General features: G+C 44.7%; 1 protein-coding gene across 13 annotated transcripts in view; it reads left to right on the top strand.

Annotated features, from left to right (window-relative positions):
- The window catches only part of arhgap10 (Rho GTPase activating protein 10), a 204,789-nt gene that overhangs the window by 76,053 nt on the left and 111,450 nt on the right, over window positions 1-17,286 (top strand). For all 13 annotated transcript variants that reach the window (XM_051928148.1, XM_051928146.1, XM_051928140.1 and 10 more), the window contains exons 2-4: window positions 5,806-5,901; window positions 6,075-6,136; window positions 13,511-13,582. In XM_051928148.1, the coding sequence (XP_051784108.1) occupies window positions 5,806-5,901; window positions 6,075-6,136; window positions 13,511-13,582 (230 nt within the window). The remainder of the gene's footprint in view (window positions 1-5,805; window positions 5,902-6,074; window positions 6,137-13,510; window positions 13,583-17,286) is intronic.

The raw sequence follows: 17,286 nt of genomic DNA, 5'->3' as shown, positions 1-17,286 counted from the left end.
GATAATGATCTGAAGCACACTAGCAAGTCCACCAAGGAATGGCTCAAGAAGGAATGGAGGGTCATGGACTGGCCTAATCAAAGCCCTGATTGATTTGAATCCCATTTAAAATGCAGTTTTGGAGATCAAAACATGTAGGACATGCATTAAAACCCACCAACATTTTACATAGAACAGTGGTCAAAAATGGCAAGAGACTGGTGGGCAATCATGCAACACCACCTACAAAAACTTATTTCTGCCAAAGGAGGCAAGTGAGGGTTACTTTTACTCCCCGGTACACCATTACATCAATTGATATTTTTGTTGAAGACATGATTAAAAAGGTAAATTTTCCTTGTGTTGTTCTTCAAGTCAATTACCTTGAAGCTCTAATGTTCTAATTCCAACAATTGGAACGTATTTTGCAATGCATGTACTAATAAAATGCACTGCATTTTTCAAAAAATAAAATGCATTACAACAAATGTTTGTGATGCGCAATCTGTTGGAGTGACAGATTCAATGCATATGTCTCTTATTATATGGGACTGTTTTATGGGGTTCATAAAAGCAGTGCCAATGTGTGTGATGCACCATCTGTTGGAATGATACATTCAATGCATATGTTTCTGTTATACACCATTTAGTATGGGATTCATAAAAGCAGTGCTAATATGTGTGATGCTCCATCTGTTGGAATAACAAAGACCAATTTGCATTAAGATCATCTGTTTGCCTGTTTAAATACTGTATATTGACAAAGTCAACAATTTCTATGGGGTGCACTTACTTTATCACACGACTGTAATTTTCAGGTCTCCACATATCTGTTATAATAGAGACATATTCATTGAAGTTGTCATTCTATCTTATTTGGTATGGGATTCATAAAAGCAGTGCTATTGTATGTGATGTGCCATCTATTGGAATGACAAATTCAATACACATCTCTCTTATATGCCATTTGGTATGGGATTCATAAAAGCAGTGCTATTGTGTGTGATGTGCCATCTGTTGGAATGACAACTTCAATGCATATGTCTCTATTATACACTGTTTGGTGTGGGATTCATAAAAGAAGTACTAATCTGTGTGATGCTCCATCTGTTGGAATAACAAAGACCAATTTGCATTAAGATCATCTGTTTGCCTGTTTAAATACTGTATATTGACAAAGTCAACAATTTCTATGGGGTGCACTTACTTTATCACACGACTGTAATTTTCAGGTCTCCACATATGAACTAAGGATGCATCTTGTAGATATTTTTCTCAGAATATTTTCAGAGTTCTCAGATTTCTCTCAAATGCACAAAATGAACAGGAGCTATTGATGCATATTTAAAACCGTTTAAAAGTCCTTCTTTCAGATGTGTCTATAAATAGTCTCCATTCTTCTGCCAAGTTTCTGCAGTAGGCCACTTACGTCAGTGCAGTAAACCAAGGATCCATCTTTCCTGAAATATGCTGCCAACTCTTTTTGACTTTTTCAGTATCTGAATATAATACAGGGCGGCACGGTGGCGCAGTGGGTAGCGCTGCTGCCTCGCAGTTGGGAGACCTGGGGACCTGGGTTCGCTTCCCGGGTCCTCCCTGCGTGGAGTTTGCATGTTCTCCCCGTGTCTGTGTGGGTTTCCTCCGGGCGCTCCGGTTTCCTCCCACAGTCCAAAGACATGCAGGTTAGGTGGATTGGCGATTCTAAATTGGCCCTAGTGTGTGCTTGGTGTGTGAGTGTGTTTGTGTGTGTCCTGCGGTGGGTTGGCACCCTGCCTGGGATTGGTTCCTGCCTTGTGCCCTGTGTTGGCTGGGATTGGCTCCAGCAGACCCCCATGACCCTGTGTTCGGATTCAGCGGGTTGGATAATGGATGGATGGATGGATGGATGGATATAATACATTTATATCTTTTAATCGGGACCCCCAAGAGCTCTGCAGCATCTGTGGGTAGGCCCAGGGGCCTCATTTTTTAAAGCTTTACATGGATTCAAGCGTGAAAACAAACACACGACAAAAAACAGGAAAATGTGTATGTCAAAAAAAATATATAGATTTATAAAAACCTGACGTGCGGACATTTCTCTGCAATTTACCTGTTATAAGGCACAATCCCCTTGTAAATGTGCGTACATGAATGTGCCTCGAACGCCTCCCTGAAACATCCATATATGGAGCATGCTAATCAAGATCATACATATGCAATCATGAACGATCCTGCAGAACTTCATTGGCTGGTAGAGCAACCTCCCTCCTGATGCATTGCGACTTCACCCCCTCGCATTCAAGAGTATCACCACTGAGAGCTCAAGATTATGTGTGGCATTATAGCGCCTCACCTCTGCATTCTCGGGGTGGTATGGTCCGGAAATGGCATAAAGTGCCAGCGTCTTAGCGGGTAACGTCTATCACCTGGCGCAGGTAATGATGTCATTTCTGTTAGAATGCATAGTGCAGGCCAGAAGAAACACTGAGGGTTCAGCCAGTTACCTTACTGCTAAGACATTGACCATGTACAGTGCCATCATGTCTGCTCTCAAAATAAATCATATAGTGCCTTATCTATCTATCTATCTATCTATCTATCTATCTATCTATCTATCTATCTATCTATCTATCTATCTATCTATCTATCTATCTATCTATCTATCTATCTATCTATCATATAGTGCCTTTCACTCTATCTTTCTATCCATCCATCTATCTATTGTGACGAACGGCCAGGTCCCATGCCCGGCCGGGACGCCCCTGCTGTGTATGTTCTGGGGGAGCAGCCATGGACAGCTGAATACCTCCCCCGGGGCGCTTGGTGGCAGCCTCCCTGGCCGACGCTGATTCCCCAACCTCCCGCAGGGATCCATGGGAGATGGAGTCCTCCATAGCTTGGTTGGGGCCCGGGGGGGCTGTCTGGTTCCAACAGTCCGGCTGGATGAATCTGCAGCCCCACCCGGAAGTGCAATTAGGACCGGGTGGTCAAGCACCTAGAACGCTTCCGGGTGGGTTATAAAAAGGGTCAACCACCACCACTCGAGAGCCAGAGTCGGGAGGAGGAGGACTTAAGCTAGAGGAGGAGTGGTGGTCAAGGAGAAGAGTGTTTTGGTGTGTTGTGCTTTGCGGGACTGTGTTGGGCCTGTGGGACACGGGGAAGGTGTGCCCCACGGCTGAAGAGAAAATAAAAATCTGTTTAAGTACGTGCCTCTGCATCAGTCTGTGCCGGGTCGGGCGCTATATAGCGCCTTTCACACTATCTATCATATAGTACCTTCCATATCTATCTACAGTGGGTACGGAAAGTATTCAGACCCCCTTCAATTTTTCACTCTTTGTTATATTGCAGCCATTTGCTAAAATCATTTAAATTAATTTTTTTCCTCATTAATGTACACACAGCACCCCATATTGACAGACAAAAAAAAGAATTTTTGAAATTGTTGCAGATTTATTAAAAAAGAAAAATTGAAATATCACATGGTCCTAAGTATTTAGACCCTTTGCTGTGACACTCATATATTTAACTCAGGTGCTTTCCATTTCTTCTGATCATCCTTGAGATCACCTTCATTTGAGTCCAGCTGTGTTTGATTATTTTGATTGGACTTGATTAGGAAAGCCACACACCTGTCTATATAAGACCTTACAGCTCACAATGCATGTCAGAGCAAATGAGAATCCTGAGGTCAAAGGAACTGCCTGAAGAGCTCAGAGACAGAATTGTGGCAAGGCACAGATCTGGCCAAGGTTACAAAAACATTTCTGCTGCACTTAAGGTTCCCAAGAGCACAGTGGCCTCCATAATCCTTAAATGGAAGACGTTTGGGACGACCAGAACCCTTCCTACAGCTGGCCATCCGGCCAAGCTGAGCTACCGGGGGAGAAGAGCCTTGGTGAGAGAGGTAAAGAAAAACCTAAAGATCACTTTGGCTGAGCTCCAGAGATGCAGTTAGGAGATGGGAGAAAGTTGTAGAAAGTCAACCATCACTGCAGCCCTCCACCAGTCAGGGCTTTATGGCAGAGTGGCCTGTCGGAAGCCTCTCCTCGGTGCAAGACACATGACAGCCCGCATGGAGTTTGCTAAAAGACACCTGAAGGACTCTGAGATGGTGAGAAATAAGATTCTCTGGTCTGATGAGACCAAGATAGAACTTTTTGGCCTTAATTCTAAGCGGTATGTGTGGAGACAACCAGGCACTGCTCATCACTTGTCCAATACAGTCCCCACAGTGAAGCTTGGCGGTGGCAGCATCATGATGTAGGGGTGTTTTTCAGCTGCAGGGACAGGACGACTGGTTGCAATCGAGGGAAAGATGAATGCGGCCAAGTACAGGGATATCCTGGACAAAAACCTTCTCCAGAGTGCTAAGGACCTCAGACTGGGCCGAAGGTTTAACTTCCAACAAGACAACGACCATAAACCACACAGCTAAAATAATGAAGGAGTGGCTTCACAACAACTCTGTGACTGTTCTTGAATGGCCCAGCCAGAGCCCTGACTTAAACCCAGTTGAGCATCTCTGGAGAGACCTAAAAAAATCCCACCAACGTTTACATCCAACCTGACAGAACTGGAGAGGATCTGCAAGGAGGAATGGCAGAGGATCCCCAAATCCAGGTGTGAAAAACTTGTTGCATCTTTCCCAAAAAGACTCATGGCTGTATTAGCTCAAAAGGGTGCTTCTACTAAATACTGAGCAAAGGGTCTGAATACTTAGGACCATGTGATATTTCAGTTTTTCTTTTTTAACAAATCTGCAACAATTTCAAAAATTCTTTTTTTGTCTGTCAATATGGGGTGCTGTGTGTACATTAATGACGGAAAAAATTAATTTAAATGATTTAAGCAAATGGCTGCAATATAACAAAGAGTGAAAAATTGAAGGGGGGTCTGAATAATTTCCGTATCTATCTATCTATCTATCTATCTATCTATCTATCTATCTATCTATCTATCTATCTATCTATCTATCTATCTATCTATCTATCTATCTATCTGACATATATAAATGAAAGACCTGTGTGTATATGTGTGTGTGTATGGAGCAGTGTGCTCTGCTAATGCTCAATCACAGCCTCTAGATGGCGCTTGTATGCACTTTTCCATTTTTTTGCCACTTGTACGTATCTCAATATGAAAGACATGGGTGCAGCTAATGACACAGATGAAAAAATGCAACGTTAAAACGAACCAAAAACTCCTCTTCTCAACAACGTGCAAGTGAAACACCTCCGCAATGGAGGGCAAGGCTTGAAGTTTTCACTAAAAACATTGTCTATCTGGAGGGATTTTCTCTACACACAGATTAATTGGACTCGTATGGCTAAGATATGACATTGCCGGTGTCTTCTTACGAGAGCCAGTGGGGCAGCAAGCACAAGGTGGGTCCTCGTCCTCTGCACCGGGTCATTTTTAATAGTCAGCTGATGCCTCTCCAAGTTCACCAGTATAGTAAAACTGTATGTTAAGGAGTCTTGGGTTGTTTTTTTCCTGAAGACCACACACCGGTGGTCTGTTATATAGTGCCTTTCATGTCTATCTGTCTGTCTGTCAGTCATACTGTGCCATTCATATCCTGCTATCTGAGGATGTTTAAAAGTAAAGAAATGGGTGAAAACAAATCAGTACAAATTTAACAGGCACCCTCACCAGGGTCTGTTTCTGCCTTTCACCCCGTATTACCATCTTAGGCTCCAGCATCCCTGTCACCTTGTGTTTAAATTAGTGAGTCTGTCCCATCTTTCTCTCTGTCATACAGTGCCTGTCTGTTTCTTATATAGTGCCTTTCCTATCTATTTATGGTCCATTCTTACATGACTTCATTTCTGTTTCTTGCAGATATCATCGCAGCTCAACGCAAGTTTGCCCAGTCTCTCTCTGACTTTAAATTTGAGTACATTGGAGATGCCAAGACTGACGACGAGAAGTGCATTGGTGAGCCCTAAAGTGTTTAATGAGCGCCGCCATTTTGCTGTGCGTTACTTGTTTTAGTAAGCAGAACACGGCCAGCTAACCGGCATTTGGCTTTGTGTTTGCCAGTTTTGTTCAGTTTTGAATCAAAACGTAAAATGAAATTGATGTCTTATACTTGAATCTTTTTCTTGCAGATGAATCTCTTCATGAATTTTCTGTCTTCCTCAAAAATCTTGAGGACCAAAGAGAAATTATGGTAAGCGTTAAGAACAGACTTCAGTGACTGAATGAGTGAACTGGTGAATGTAAGGCCATAGAGTGTAATAAACTCCCAGATAGTGTGTACAAGTGTGTGTGTGTGTGCTACCATTTAGCTTTTGAACTTGATCATTCAAATTTTGGCTGGTTGTTGGGGACTGAAACACATCTTTCTGGCATGGGGTTCCACACTGGAGGCTTGTATGAGTCTTCCCAGTTCACAACGCAAGTGAAAGTTCATGTCATGAAAAGAACCTGGGAGTCAACATCCAGATCGTGAATAGAAACCATGAAGAAGGCTAACAGAATGTCAGGTTATATAGCGCCTTGATGTGTGGAGTACAAGTCACAGGAGGTTCTGCTCAAGCTTTATTACACACTGGTGAGGCCTCATCTGGAGTACGGTGGGCAGTTTTGGTCTTCATAAAGACATAACAGCACTAGAAAAGGTCCAGAGAAGAGCAACTCGGTTGATTCAGGGCTATAGAGGATGAGTTATGAGGAAAGGTTAAAAGAGCTGAGCCTTTACATCCATTCATCCATCCATTATCCAACCTGCTATATCCTAACTACAGGGTCATGGGGGGTCTGCTGGAGCCAATCCCAGCCAACACAGGGTGCAAGGCTGGAAACAAACCCTGGGCAGGGCGCCAGCCCACTGCAGGGCACACACACACACCTACACACCAGGGACAATGTAGGATCGCCAATGCACCTAACCTGCATGTCTTTGGACTGTGGGAGGAAACCCATGCAGACACAGGGAGAACATGCAAACTCCACGCAGGGTGGACCCGGGAAGTGAACCACAGGTCTCCTTACTGCGAGGCAGCAGCGCTACCCACTCCACCACCATGCCACCCTTGAGCCTTTACAGTTTAAGTAAAAGGAGATTAAGAGGAGACTTGACTGAAGTGTTCAAAATTATGAAGTGAATTAGTCCAGTGAATCGAGATGGTTCATCAAGAACACAGGGACACCGTTGGAAACTTGTGAAGGGTAAACTTGGCACAAACATTAGGAAGTTTTTCTTAAAACAGAGAATCACAGACACCTGAAATAAGAGACCAAGTAGTATGGTGGACAGGAGGACATTAGGGGGCCTTCAGAACTCGACTTGATGTCATTTCATAGGAGTTTAGTAGACAGGACTGGTGAGCTTTATAACACACTGGTGAGGCCTCATCTGGACTCCTGGGTGCAGGTTTGGTCTCCAGGCTACAAAAAGGACATAGCAGCACTGGAGAAAGTCCAGAGAAGAGCAACTTGGCTGATTCAGGGCTACAGGGGACAAGTTATGAGGAAATATTAAAAGAGCTGAGCCTTTACAGTTGAAGTAAAAAGAAAATGTAATGACAGTAAATATAAAGAATTACACATAGGAAGTAAAAATGTTAGGTTTGAATACACAATGGGGGGTCTGAAAATCGAGTGTCCGCCTTCTGAGAAGGACTTAGGAGTCGTAGTGGACTCAACACTGTCAACTGCCAGGCAGTGTTCAGAAGCCATGAAAAAGGCTAACGGAATGTCACGTTATATAGCGCCTTGATGTGTGGATTTCAAGTCACAGGAGGTTTGGCTCAAGCTTCATAACACACTGGTGAGGCCTCATCTGGAGTACTGGGTGCAGTTTTGGTCTCCAGGCTACAAAAAGGACATAGCAGCACTAGAGAAGGTCCGGAAGAGAGCAACTCGGCTGATTCAGGGCTACAGGGGATGAGTAATGAGGAAAGATTAAAAGAGCTGAGCCTTAACAGTTTAAGTAAAAAAAAAAAAGTAAAGTCAGTAAATATAAAGTATTACACACAGGACATAAAAATGTGAGGTTTGAATACACAATGGGAGGTCTGAAAGTTGAAAGTCCACCTTTTGAGAAGTATTTAGGAGTCGTAATGGACTCAAAGCTGTCAACTTCCCGACAGTGTTCAGAAGCCATTAAGAAGGCTAACAGAATGTCAGGTTATATAGCGCCTTGATTTATGGAGTACAAGTCACAGGAGGTTCTGCTCAAGCTTTATAACACACTGGTGAGGCCACAGCTGGAGTCCTGAGTGCAGTTTTGGTCTCCATAAAGACATAACAGCACTAGAGAAAGTCCAGAGAAGAACAACTCGGCTGATTCAGGACTACAGGGGATGAGTTATCAGGAAAGATTAAAAGAGCTGAGCCTTTACTGGAGATTAAGAGGAGACCTGAGTGAAGTGTTTAAAATTATGAAGTGAATTGGTGCAGTGGATTGAGACGGTGACTTTAAAATGAGTTCATCAAGAACACAGTTGGAAATTCACTCAGGGCAGATTTCACACAAACACTGGGAAGTTTTCCTTCACACAAAAGAACTAGAGACCCACGGACTGACTATGTAACCGAGTAGTGTGGTGTGGTATGACCATACGTGCCTCATCTCTTTATGTTATGTAGTACTTATGTTATGTCAAAAGGCCATTTGAGGTCCTCTTCCTCTTCTGTCCACTAGGGGGTTATGTGGACAGTTTGCCATAATGTATGTCCCCCCCGATGTGGAACCCTGAAGTCTGTAGTCATGTACTGATGACCTGGTCAGCAACCATGTTCTAATAAAATAATGCATTTTATTTATATAGCGCCTTTCCCATGTTAGATGCTCCTTTCTGTTCAAATGTTCTTTTAATGGCTGCCAGGGGTCCCAATATCATATTTCATCCAGCATTTCCCCACGTTTTTTGTTTGTTTTGTCCAATTTCATGCTATTTATTTGTGTCCATTTCTTTTATTTATTACTAGCTGTCCCTCGCGGCTACGCCCATGTAGTACTGAAACAGGACAGTGAGGAGGGCCCTGCCCGGCACCCCACGCCTGACTTCACGCTTCCCCCTCCCCTCAGCCTGCAGCCTCTGTCTCTCAGATTCGTGCAAATAAATCGGTACCACAAGCGAACTATAATTCTTAGTGGAATGAGAGAAGTCGCAAAATCAACCGGAATGTTCAAGCAAATTATAGAAAATGGTGTCGAGTCCACTACGACTCCTAAATCCTTCTCATAAGGTGTGTTTTTAATTTTCAGACCTCTCATTGTGTATTCAGACCTCACATTTTTACTTTTGATGTGTAATTCTTTATATTTACTAACATTACATTTCATCTGCCCAAGCCTGTCTGCTATCTGATGATGTCTGCTGAACAAACAGGTTATCGCTAGCTAAGCGGAGGTGAAGTGCACTCCAACATGTGGCGAGAGGTAGAGCAACTTGAACTGAGGCTGGCAAGTGAGTGAGGAGGCCCTGCCCAGCTCCCTACTCCTGAGGCCCAGCTCCCTACTCCTGAGGCCCCACCCAGCTCCCTACTCCTGAGGCCCCACCCAGCTCCCTACTCCTGAGGCCCCACCCAGCTCCCTACTCTTGAGGCCCCACCCTACTCCTGAGGCCCCACCCAGCTCCCTACTCTTGAGGCCCCACCCTACTCTTGAGGCCCTGCCCTGCTCCCTACACTTGAGGCCCCGCCTCCCCCTCCCCTCAGCCTGCAGCCTCTCTCTTGGATTTGAGTGAATAAATCGGTGCCGCAAGCGAACTATGATACATAGCACAATGAGAGAGTCGCAAAATCATCCAGAATGTTCAAGTAAATTCTAGAAAAAAAACGATCTAAATGTGTGAAGTAGTTCTCTCGTGAAAAGCGAACAGACAGATAGACGTTGGATTTTATATATATCGAGAGAGATGTGCATTTTTCTTTGTGTTAAATAGTAAGTGACAATGACCTAAGGTTATGTCCTTTGTCTTTTGTGGGTGGTTCCCTAAGGGGCAGAGCCACCTGCCAGTCACTGCCAGGAACGGCCCTCCAGCTTATTTATGGGCGGGCCTCCCATAGCCCCCTGCAGTTCATTGTGAATGTGCCAGAGGAGAGGAGTGTGTCTTTAGTGTTTTTTGGGCCTTGTGCTTCTGCTTTGTTTTATTGAACCTGCGCTTTGTTTCTCAACTACATCTCTGGGTTAGACTGTCTTTGTGGATTTTCGAACCTGTGCTCTGTCTTATTTCTGATTTGGGACTTTATTGCTGTGACTGCCTTGTCTTTTCCAGCACTTACTTTGAGCTCTTTGGAGCTTCATCTATTGCAGAGCCTTTGGTCAATTTAAACCTTTTTGTTTTGTAAAGATTTTCTTGGACCCTTTCTTGCATCTAGTTGGGGTATTGATGGTATTTCCCACCCATGAGGGCAATTTGAAATTATGCTATATTGCCAAAAGTATTGGGACCCCCTCCAAATCCTTGAATTCAGGAGTTCCAATCACTCCCATGGCCACAGGTGTATAACATCAAGCCCCTTGGCATGCAGACTGCTGGCTTCTACAAACATTTGTGACAGAATGGGTCGCTTTCAGGAGCTCAGTGAATTCCAGCACGGGCTCCCATGATAGGATGCCACCTGTGCCATAAGTCCATTCGTGACATTTCCTCTCTACTAAATAATCCACAGTCGACCGTTAGTGGTATTATAACAAAGTGGAAGCAATTGGGAAAAACAGCAACTCAGCCATGAAGTGCTGGGCCACGTCAAGTCACAGAGCAGGGACAGCGCATGCTGAGGTGGGCAGAAGTCGGCAACTTTTTGCAGAGTCGATAGCTACAGACCTCCAAAAGCTCAAGAACAGTGCAGCGTAGAGAGAAAGAGCTTCATGGAATGGGTCTCCATGGCCAACAGGTGACATCACCAAGTGCAGTGCAAAGTGGCGAATGCAATGGTGTAAAGCCCACCAGACACAACTGGACTTGAGAGCAGTGCAGACGTGTGCAGTGGAGTGACGAATCACGCAATCCGGTAGACCAGTCTGGCCAGGAGAACGGGACTTGCCTGCCTGCCTGCATTGTGCCAAGTGTAAAGTTTGGTTCGGGGGGGTTATGGTGTGGGGTTGGGCTTGGCCCCCTTAGTTCCAGTGAAAGGAACTCTTAATGCTTCAGCATACAAAGCCATTTTGGACAATTTCATGCTCCCAACTTTGTGGGACCAGTTTGGGGATGACAACATGACTGAGGACGCACCAGTGCACAAAGCAAGGCCTGTAAAGAAATGGAGGAGCAAGTTTGGTGTGGCTGCACAAAGCCCTGAACTCAACCCGACAGAACACCTTTGGGATGAATTCGAGCGGAGACTGCGAGCGAGACAGGCCTTCTCGTCCAACATCACTGCCTGACCTCACAAATACTCTCCTGGTCCAGAATTCCCATCAACACACTCCTACACCTTGTGGAAAGCCTTCCCAGAAGAGCTGAAGCTGTTAGAGCTGTAAAGGGTGGGCCAACTCCATATTAAAGCCTATGTATTCAGAACGGGATGTCATTAAAGTTCATGTGTGTGTTAAGGCAGGCGCCCCAATACTTTTGGCAATAGGGTGAATTTTTGAAACATATGTGCTGTTGGGATTCCCAAGTCCCGACACCTACTAGCTGTGTGTTTCCATCGAAGGTTAAAGAAATACTGTAACTCTGCCAAGCCTACCCTTGTTTGTCACTAAGGTGTTGATGCTTTGTATTAGGATTCCCCTTGAGATACGGACTTAGGACCACAACCCTGTATGAAGCTACTAAACTGTGATCCTCCTCTGTTGTACCTTTAATGGCCATGTGTGAGTGCAAGTTAGCTGATTTGTCCCATTCTGGGATATCCTCCTCCCTTGGGCCCAGTGCTGCCATGACAGACTCCGGTCCCTTCATGAACCCTGCCCTGAATTTTGTTGCTGGTTTCCTGTCTAAGTGACACGCACAGAGCTTTTCACCAGGGCTGGGTCACTGTGGGTATTTTTGAAAATGAAGTTTACGGAAGGCTGCCAAGTGATCATATCTCTCCACTTATATGGAATGGTGCTGGCAGAGTTTAGTCAGTTGGCATGTTCTGCCAACTGTTTTGTTCTTTAGAACTTTTGACGTCGACCCTGGGAACGCACGCTGGTCAGAGGGGAAATGTTGGGGCACCAACCGGGTCTAAAAAATAAACTGGCACTCAATGGAACGGTAAACCGAAAGCAGTGTGAACTGCTCCACTCTCTTGTCAGCTCTCTCCGGAATTAGACGAGCCAATTAGATGGAAGGGGCGGAGTCAAGTTCCCTCTGTAGTAGGCGGTTTCTCAGGGCTGTGGGAGAGAAAGGAGAGGATGTCGCCAGCAATAGCGCCCTCTTGTGTCCCAGAGTGGTAGTGCTTACCTCCAATGAGCCTCAGACGTGCATGTGTGACACTGGCCATAATCCCCCAACTCTGGTCCTGGAGGGCCGCAGTGGCTGCTGGTTTTCATTCTAACCCTTTTCTTAATTACTGACCCGTTTTTGCGGCTAATTAACTTCTTTTGAACTAATTTGAACTGACATTCTCTTGACGAATCAGACCCCTTAATTGTTTCTTTTCCCTTATTTAGATGCCAAACAATAATGAGATACAAAATGAGCCAAAACATGAGCAGCAAACTGAGTCCATCATACAATATCTGAAAATAAAGAAAGGTGAAGGTCTCAGGAATGTTGATCTGCTCAGGTCCACAAAACATTTTAGCAGGGCTCTTAGAAAAGAGAAAGTCAACAATTTCAGAAATGTCTGCTACTGCATAATGAGAGCAGCAACAAGCTATGGAATTAAAGAATGAGTTTAATTAATGACAAGAATCAGCGCCTGATTAAGCAACTGGTTGGAGTGAAATTGGTTTGAGGCCCTGACTTAGTTGGTCTTCTCTCGGCTCACTCACTTCACATTTCATTTCTGTTTAAGGAAAGAAATGAAGCAATTCAGAGGAACGATGAAGAAATTCAGGGGAACAAATCTTAACAAACAATTCAATTAAAATGAATTCAAAAGGAGTTAATTAGCAGCAAAAAACAGGTCACTAATTAAGAAAATGGTTAGAATGAAAACCTGCAGCCACTGTGGCCCTCCAGGACTAGAGCTGGAGACCCCTGCCAGAAAACAATGGGCAAGCATGTGGTGGCACAGTGACACAGAGCTTAGCAGTGCCCTGGGATCAAATCCTCTGCCTGGAGGTTGTCTGTGTGGAGCCCGCATGTTCTCCTAGTGTCTGTGTGGAGTTTTCTCTGGGTGCTCTAGGTTTTTTTTTTTCCCTGAAGAAAAGCAGTTTAAGTTAAATGGTGACACTAAATTGGACCCATGTGAGTGACCCTCCAGGGCTGTCATCACCAATATACTGCCAGGATAGACTCCGGCCACCATTAACTCTAGATTTGATTACATCTGCTGTTTAGCAGCAGCAATAACCACTGAGCCACCTGGCAAAACAAAAAGTTCTTGTGGTGCCCGGTGAAAGGCGCTATAGCGTAAAACCTTGATTGTTTGTTTCACTGTTTGTGTGTGTATGGTCAGGACAGAACTCAAAATTAATTTGTGTTATTTCTCCTAGATGATCAACATCAATGAAACACTTCTAAAGCCTCTGGAGAAATTTCGAAAGGAGCAGCTGGGAGCAGCCAAGGTAACCCACAACAGCTCTTTACTGCCCCCAATAGTCATTTTCTAAAATACCCCCTTATTTTTCTGTATTGATTAAAAAAATGTGTTTTTTCATGGCTGTGTCACAGAAGCAAAATGCCAGTTTAATAATAATACATTTTATTTATATAGTGCCTTTCCCATGCTCAAGGCGCTTCACAGGGGATGGTGACCAAGGGCCAGTCAAAAATGTTTGGGAGCAGACATTTTAAATTGGGGTGGAGCCTTAAGGATGCGAATGTCTATATTTAATTCCATGGATCAGACCTTACAGGGTGGGGTCGCTGGCTGCTGTCTTAGAATACTTTGATATCCGTCAAGACAGTGAGGGACCACAAGCCGTGAGGCACCTGGAAGGAAATTCTTTGTGATTTTATATTTTGCAGCCTGGTCCTCATAGGAATAACCCAAGGCATTATGTGCATATGTTTGTGTGTGTGTGTTGTCACAGGTGGCTGTGGGGGGTGACCCGGCCTGAAGGCCCCGGAGGACCGCTTACGCCTCCCCCAGACCACGTGGGGGTGACCGCCCTGGTGGCTATGGGGAGCTTTGAAGCTCAAACCTGTAGGGGCCCGTGGTCACCGCCAGGGTGCTGCCCCAATGCCTTGGGAGCCCTGGACCTCAGCACTTCCGCCACACCCGGAAGTGCTGGGGGGGAAGAGGATCGGGGACACCCGGAGTGTTTCCGGGTGCGCAGCCGGCACTTCCGCCACACTGGGGAGTGCCGGCGGAAGATTGGCAGGAGGCACCTGGAGCACATCCGGATGGTCATAAAAGGGGCCGCCTCCCTCCATTCAGGGGCTGGAGTCAGGAGGACGAGAAGACAAGGTCTTGGAAAAGGCAAGGAAGCGGCCTGATGAGAAAGAGGCATAGTGTGTTGTTGGCCTGGACTTTGGGGGGGTTTAAGGGGTTTGTGTGCACTGTGTTGTAAATAGTGACTGTAAATAAATGTGTGGTGGTGCTTTTAAACATGTCTACCTGTCTGTGTCCGGGTCACGTTCCACAGTGTTTGTGTGTGTGTGAATATATCTCTCTATTATAAAAAAAAAATCTTGGAAGGGAGACTAGGGAAAGAGATGTGATCTTCTCGGAAGACAATTTGACGTCCCACCGAGAGACACTTCAATGTCACGTGAGACGACATTTAAAACAAGTTCACGGACATCTAACCTAGCAGCCTGTTGGAATGCTTTTGGCAGATACGCTTCATGTGCTCCCAGCTCTTAAAACGACAAGCAGAACACGCAGCTCGCCAGCAGCAGCAAGCCAGCAGATGATCCGACCACTTCTCCTTAGCATGCGTTCAGCCAAACCTCACAGGTGGTGCAGTGGTAGTGCTGCTGCTTTGCAGTAAGGAGACTGTGGAAGATTGTGGGTTCGCTTCCCGGTTCCTCCCTGTGTGGATAGCGCTTTGAGTACTGAGAAAAGCGCTATATAAATGTAATGAATTATTATTATTATTATTATTATTATTAAACCTCCCCATTCACAACATGAGCGGCAGAGACGCGAAGTGGAAAAAGGACAGCTGCTTGTAAATGATCGACGCGCAGCGCGACAAGCAGAATACGCAGCACGCCAGCAGCAGCAGCAACAAGCCAGCAGATGATCCGACGGCATCTCCTTAGCGTGCGTTCAGCCGACCCTTCTTCACAACACAAGTAGCATTATACATCCTGCGAGAAAGAGATTTAACCACACCCGGGGCCGGAAATAAAGGACAAGTACAGTACTGTTTATACAAAAGTTTTAAAGTAAAAGTGAAAATAATGTATATGTAACAATTCCCATGAAAATAACAGTCCCTTTAAATTGTATATCCAGTAAACCAAACCCAGGGGTGGGCGAGCGAAGCGAGTAGTGGGCGGAGCCCCCTAGTGTGATATATAATATATAGTACTGTGCAAAAGTTTTAGGCAGGTGTGAAAAAATGCTGTAAACAAAGAATGCTTTCAGAAATATAAATAATGATTGTTTATTGTTATCAATTTACAAAATGCAAAGTGAGCGAACAAAAGAGAAATCTAAATCAAATCAATATTTGGTGTTACTACCTTTTGCCTTCAAACCAGCATCAATTCTTGTAGGTCCACTTGCACAAAGTCAGACATTTTGTAGCATTCTAGTCAGGTGTCTGATCAACCAGTTCTACCAAACAGGTGCTAATGATCATCAATGTCACACGTAGGTTGAAACACAGTCATTAACTGAAACAGAAACAGCTGTGTAGGAGGCTTCAAACTGGGTGAGGAACAGCCAAACTCTGCTACCAAGGTGAGGTTGTGGAAGACAGTTTCATGTCATGGCAAGATTGAGCACAGCAACAAGACACAAGGTAGTTCTACTGCATCAGCAAGGTCTCTCCCAGACAAAGATTTCAAAGCAGACTGGGGTTTCAAGATGTGCTGTTCAAGCTCTTTTGAAGAAGCACAAAGAAACGGGCAACGTTGAGGATCATAGACGCAGTGGTCGGCCAAGGAAACTTAGTGCAGCAGATGAAAGACACATCAAGTTTATTACCCTTTGAAATCAGAAGATGTCCAGCAGTGCCATCAACTCAGAACTGGCAGAAACCAGTGGGACCCAGGTACACCCATCTACTGTCCGGAGAAGTCTGGCCAGAAGTGGTCTCCATGGAAGAGTTGCAGCCAAAAAGCCATACCTCCGACGTGGAAACAAGGCCAAGTGATTCAAGTATGCACGAAAACATAGGAACTGGGGTGCAGAAAAATGGCAGCAGGTGCTCTGGACTGATGAGTCAAAATTTGAAATATTTGGCTGTAGCAGAAGGCAGTTTGTTCATCGAAGGGCTAGAGAGCGGTACAATAATGAGTGTCTGCAGGCAACAGTGAAGCATGGTGGAGGGTCCTTGAACGTTTGGGGCTGCATTTCTGCAAGTCCTGGAAGTGATGGTATGGCCCCCACAGAGTCCTGATCTCAACATCATCAAGTGTGTCTGGGATTTAATGAAGAGACAGAAGGATGTGAGGAAGGCTACATCCACAGAAGATCTGTGGTTAGTTCTCCAAGATGTTTGGAACAACCTACCAGCCGAGTTCCTTCAAAAACTGTGTGCAAGTGTACCTAGAAGAACTGATGCTGTTTTGAAGGCAAAGGGTGGTCACACCAAATATTGATTTGATTTAGATTTCTCTTTTGTTCATTCACTGCATTTTGTTGATTGATGAAAATAAATGATTAGCACTTCCATTTTTGAAAGCATTCTTTGTTTACAGCATTTTTTCATACCTGCCTAAAACTTTTGCACAGTACTGTATGTGTATATATATATATATATATATATATATATATATATATATATATATATATATATATATATATATATATATAATCTCCTCTTTAATAAAACCCCTGTGTGTGTGTGTCTTCTGGTGAAGTGCACATGCATGGGGCATGGGGCATGGTGCGATGCTTCAATGCAGATGCTTCAAAGGCCGCCTGACGCGTCACACAAGACAGAGAGGGCAGGACCTATAAAGTATTGTGCGGCTGATCCAATCGGATTTCGGTAAATGAGGTAAGACCTCAAACATAAAACACGAAAAATCCAATCGAGTACTGAGACGCGGAGACCAGCTTCCCCAAAGAGGTGGGATTAATGTTTGTTGTTGTGCAAGTGTTCACTCTGAGGATGTCAGATTTGCGATTAACATACTTGGCCTGGTA

This window comes from Erpetoichthys calabaricus, chromosome 5 (assembly GCF_900747795.2).
Source record: "Erpetoichthys calabaricus chromosome 5, fErpCal1.3, whole genome shotgun sequence".
Lineage (NCBI taxonomy): Eukaryota > Metazoa > Chordata > Cladistia > Polypteriformes > Polypteridae > Erpetoichthys > Erpetoichthys calabaricus.
The sequence above is the reverse complement of the archived record's forward strand: the minus strand, read 5'-3'. Positions and strand labels throughout refer to the sequence as shown.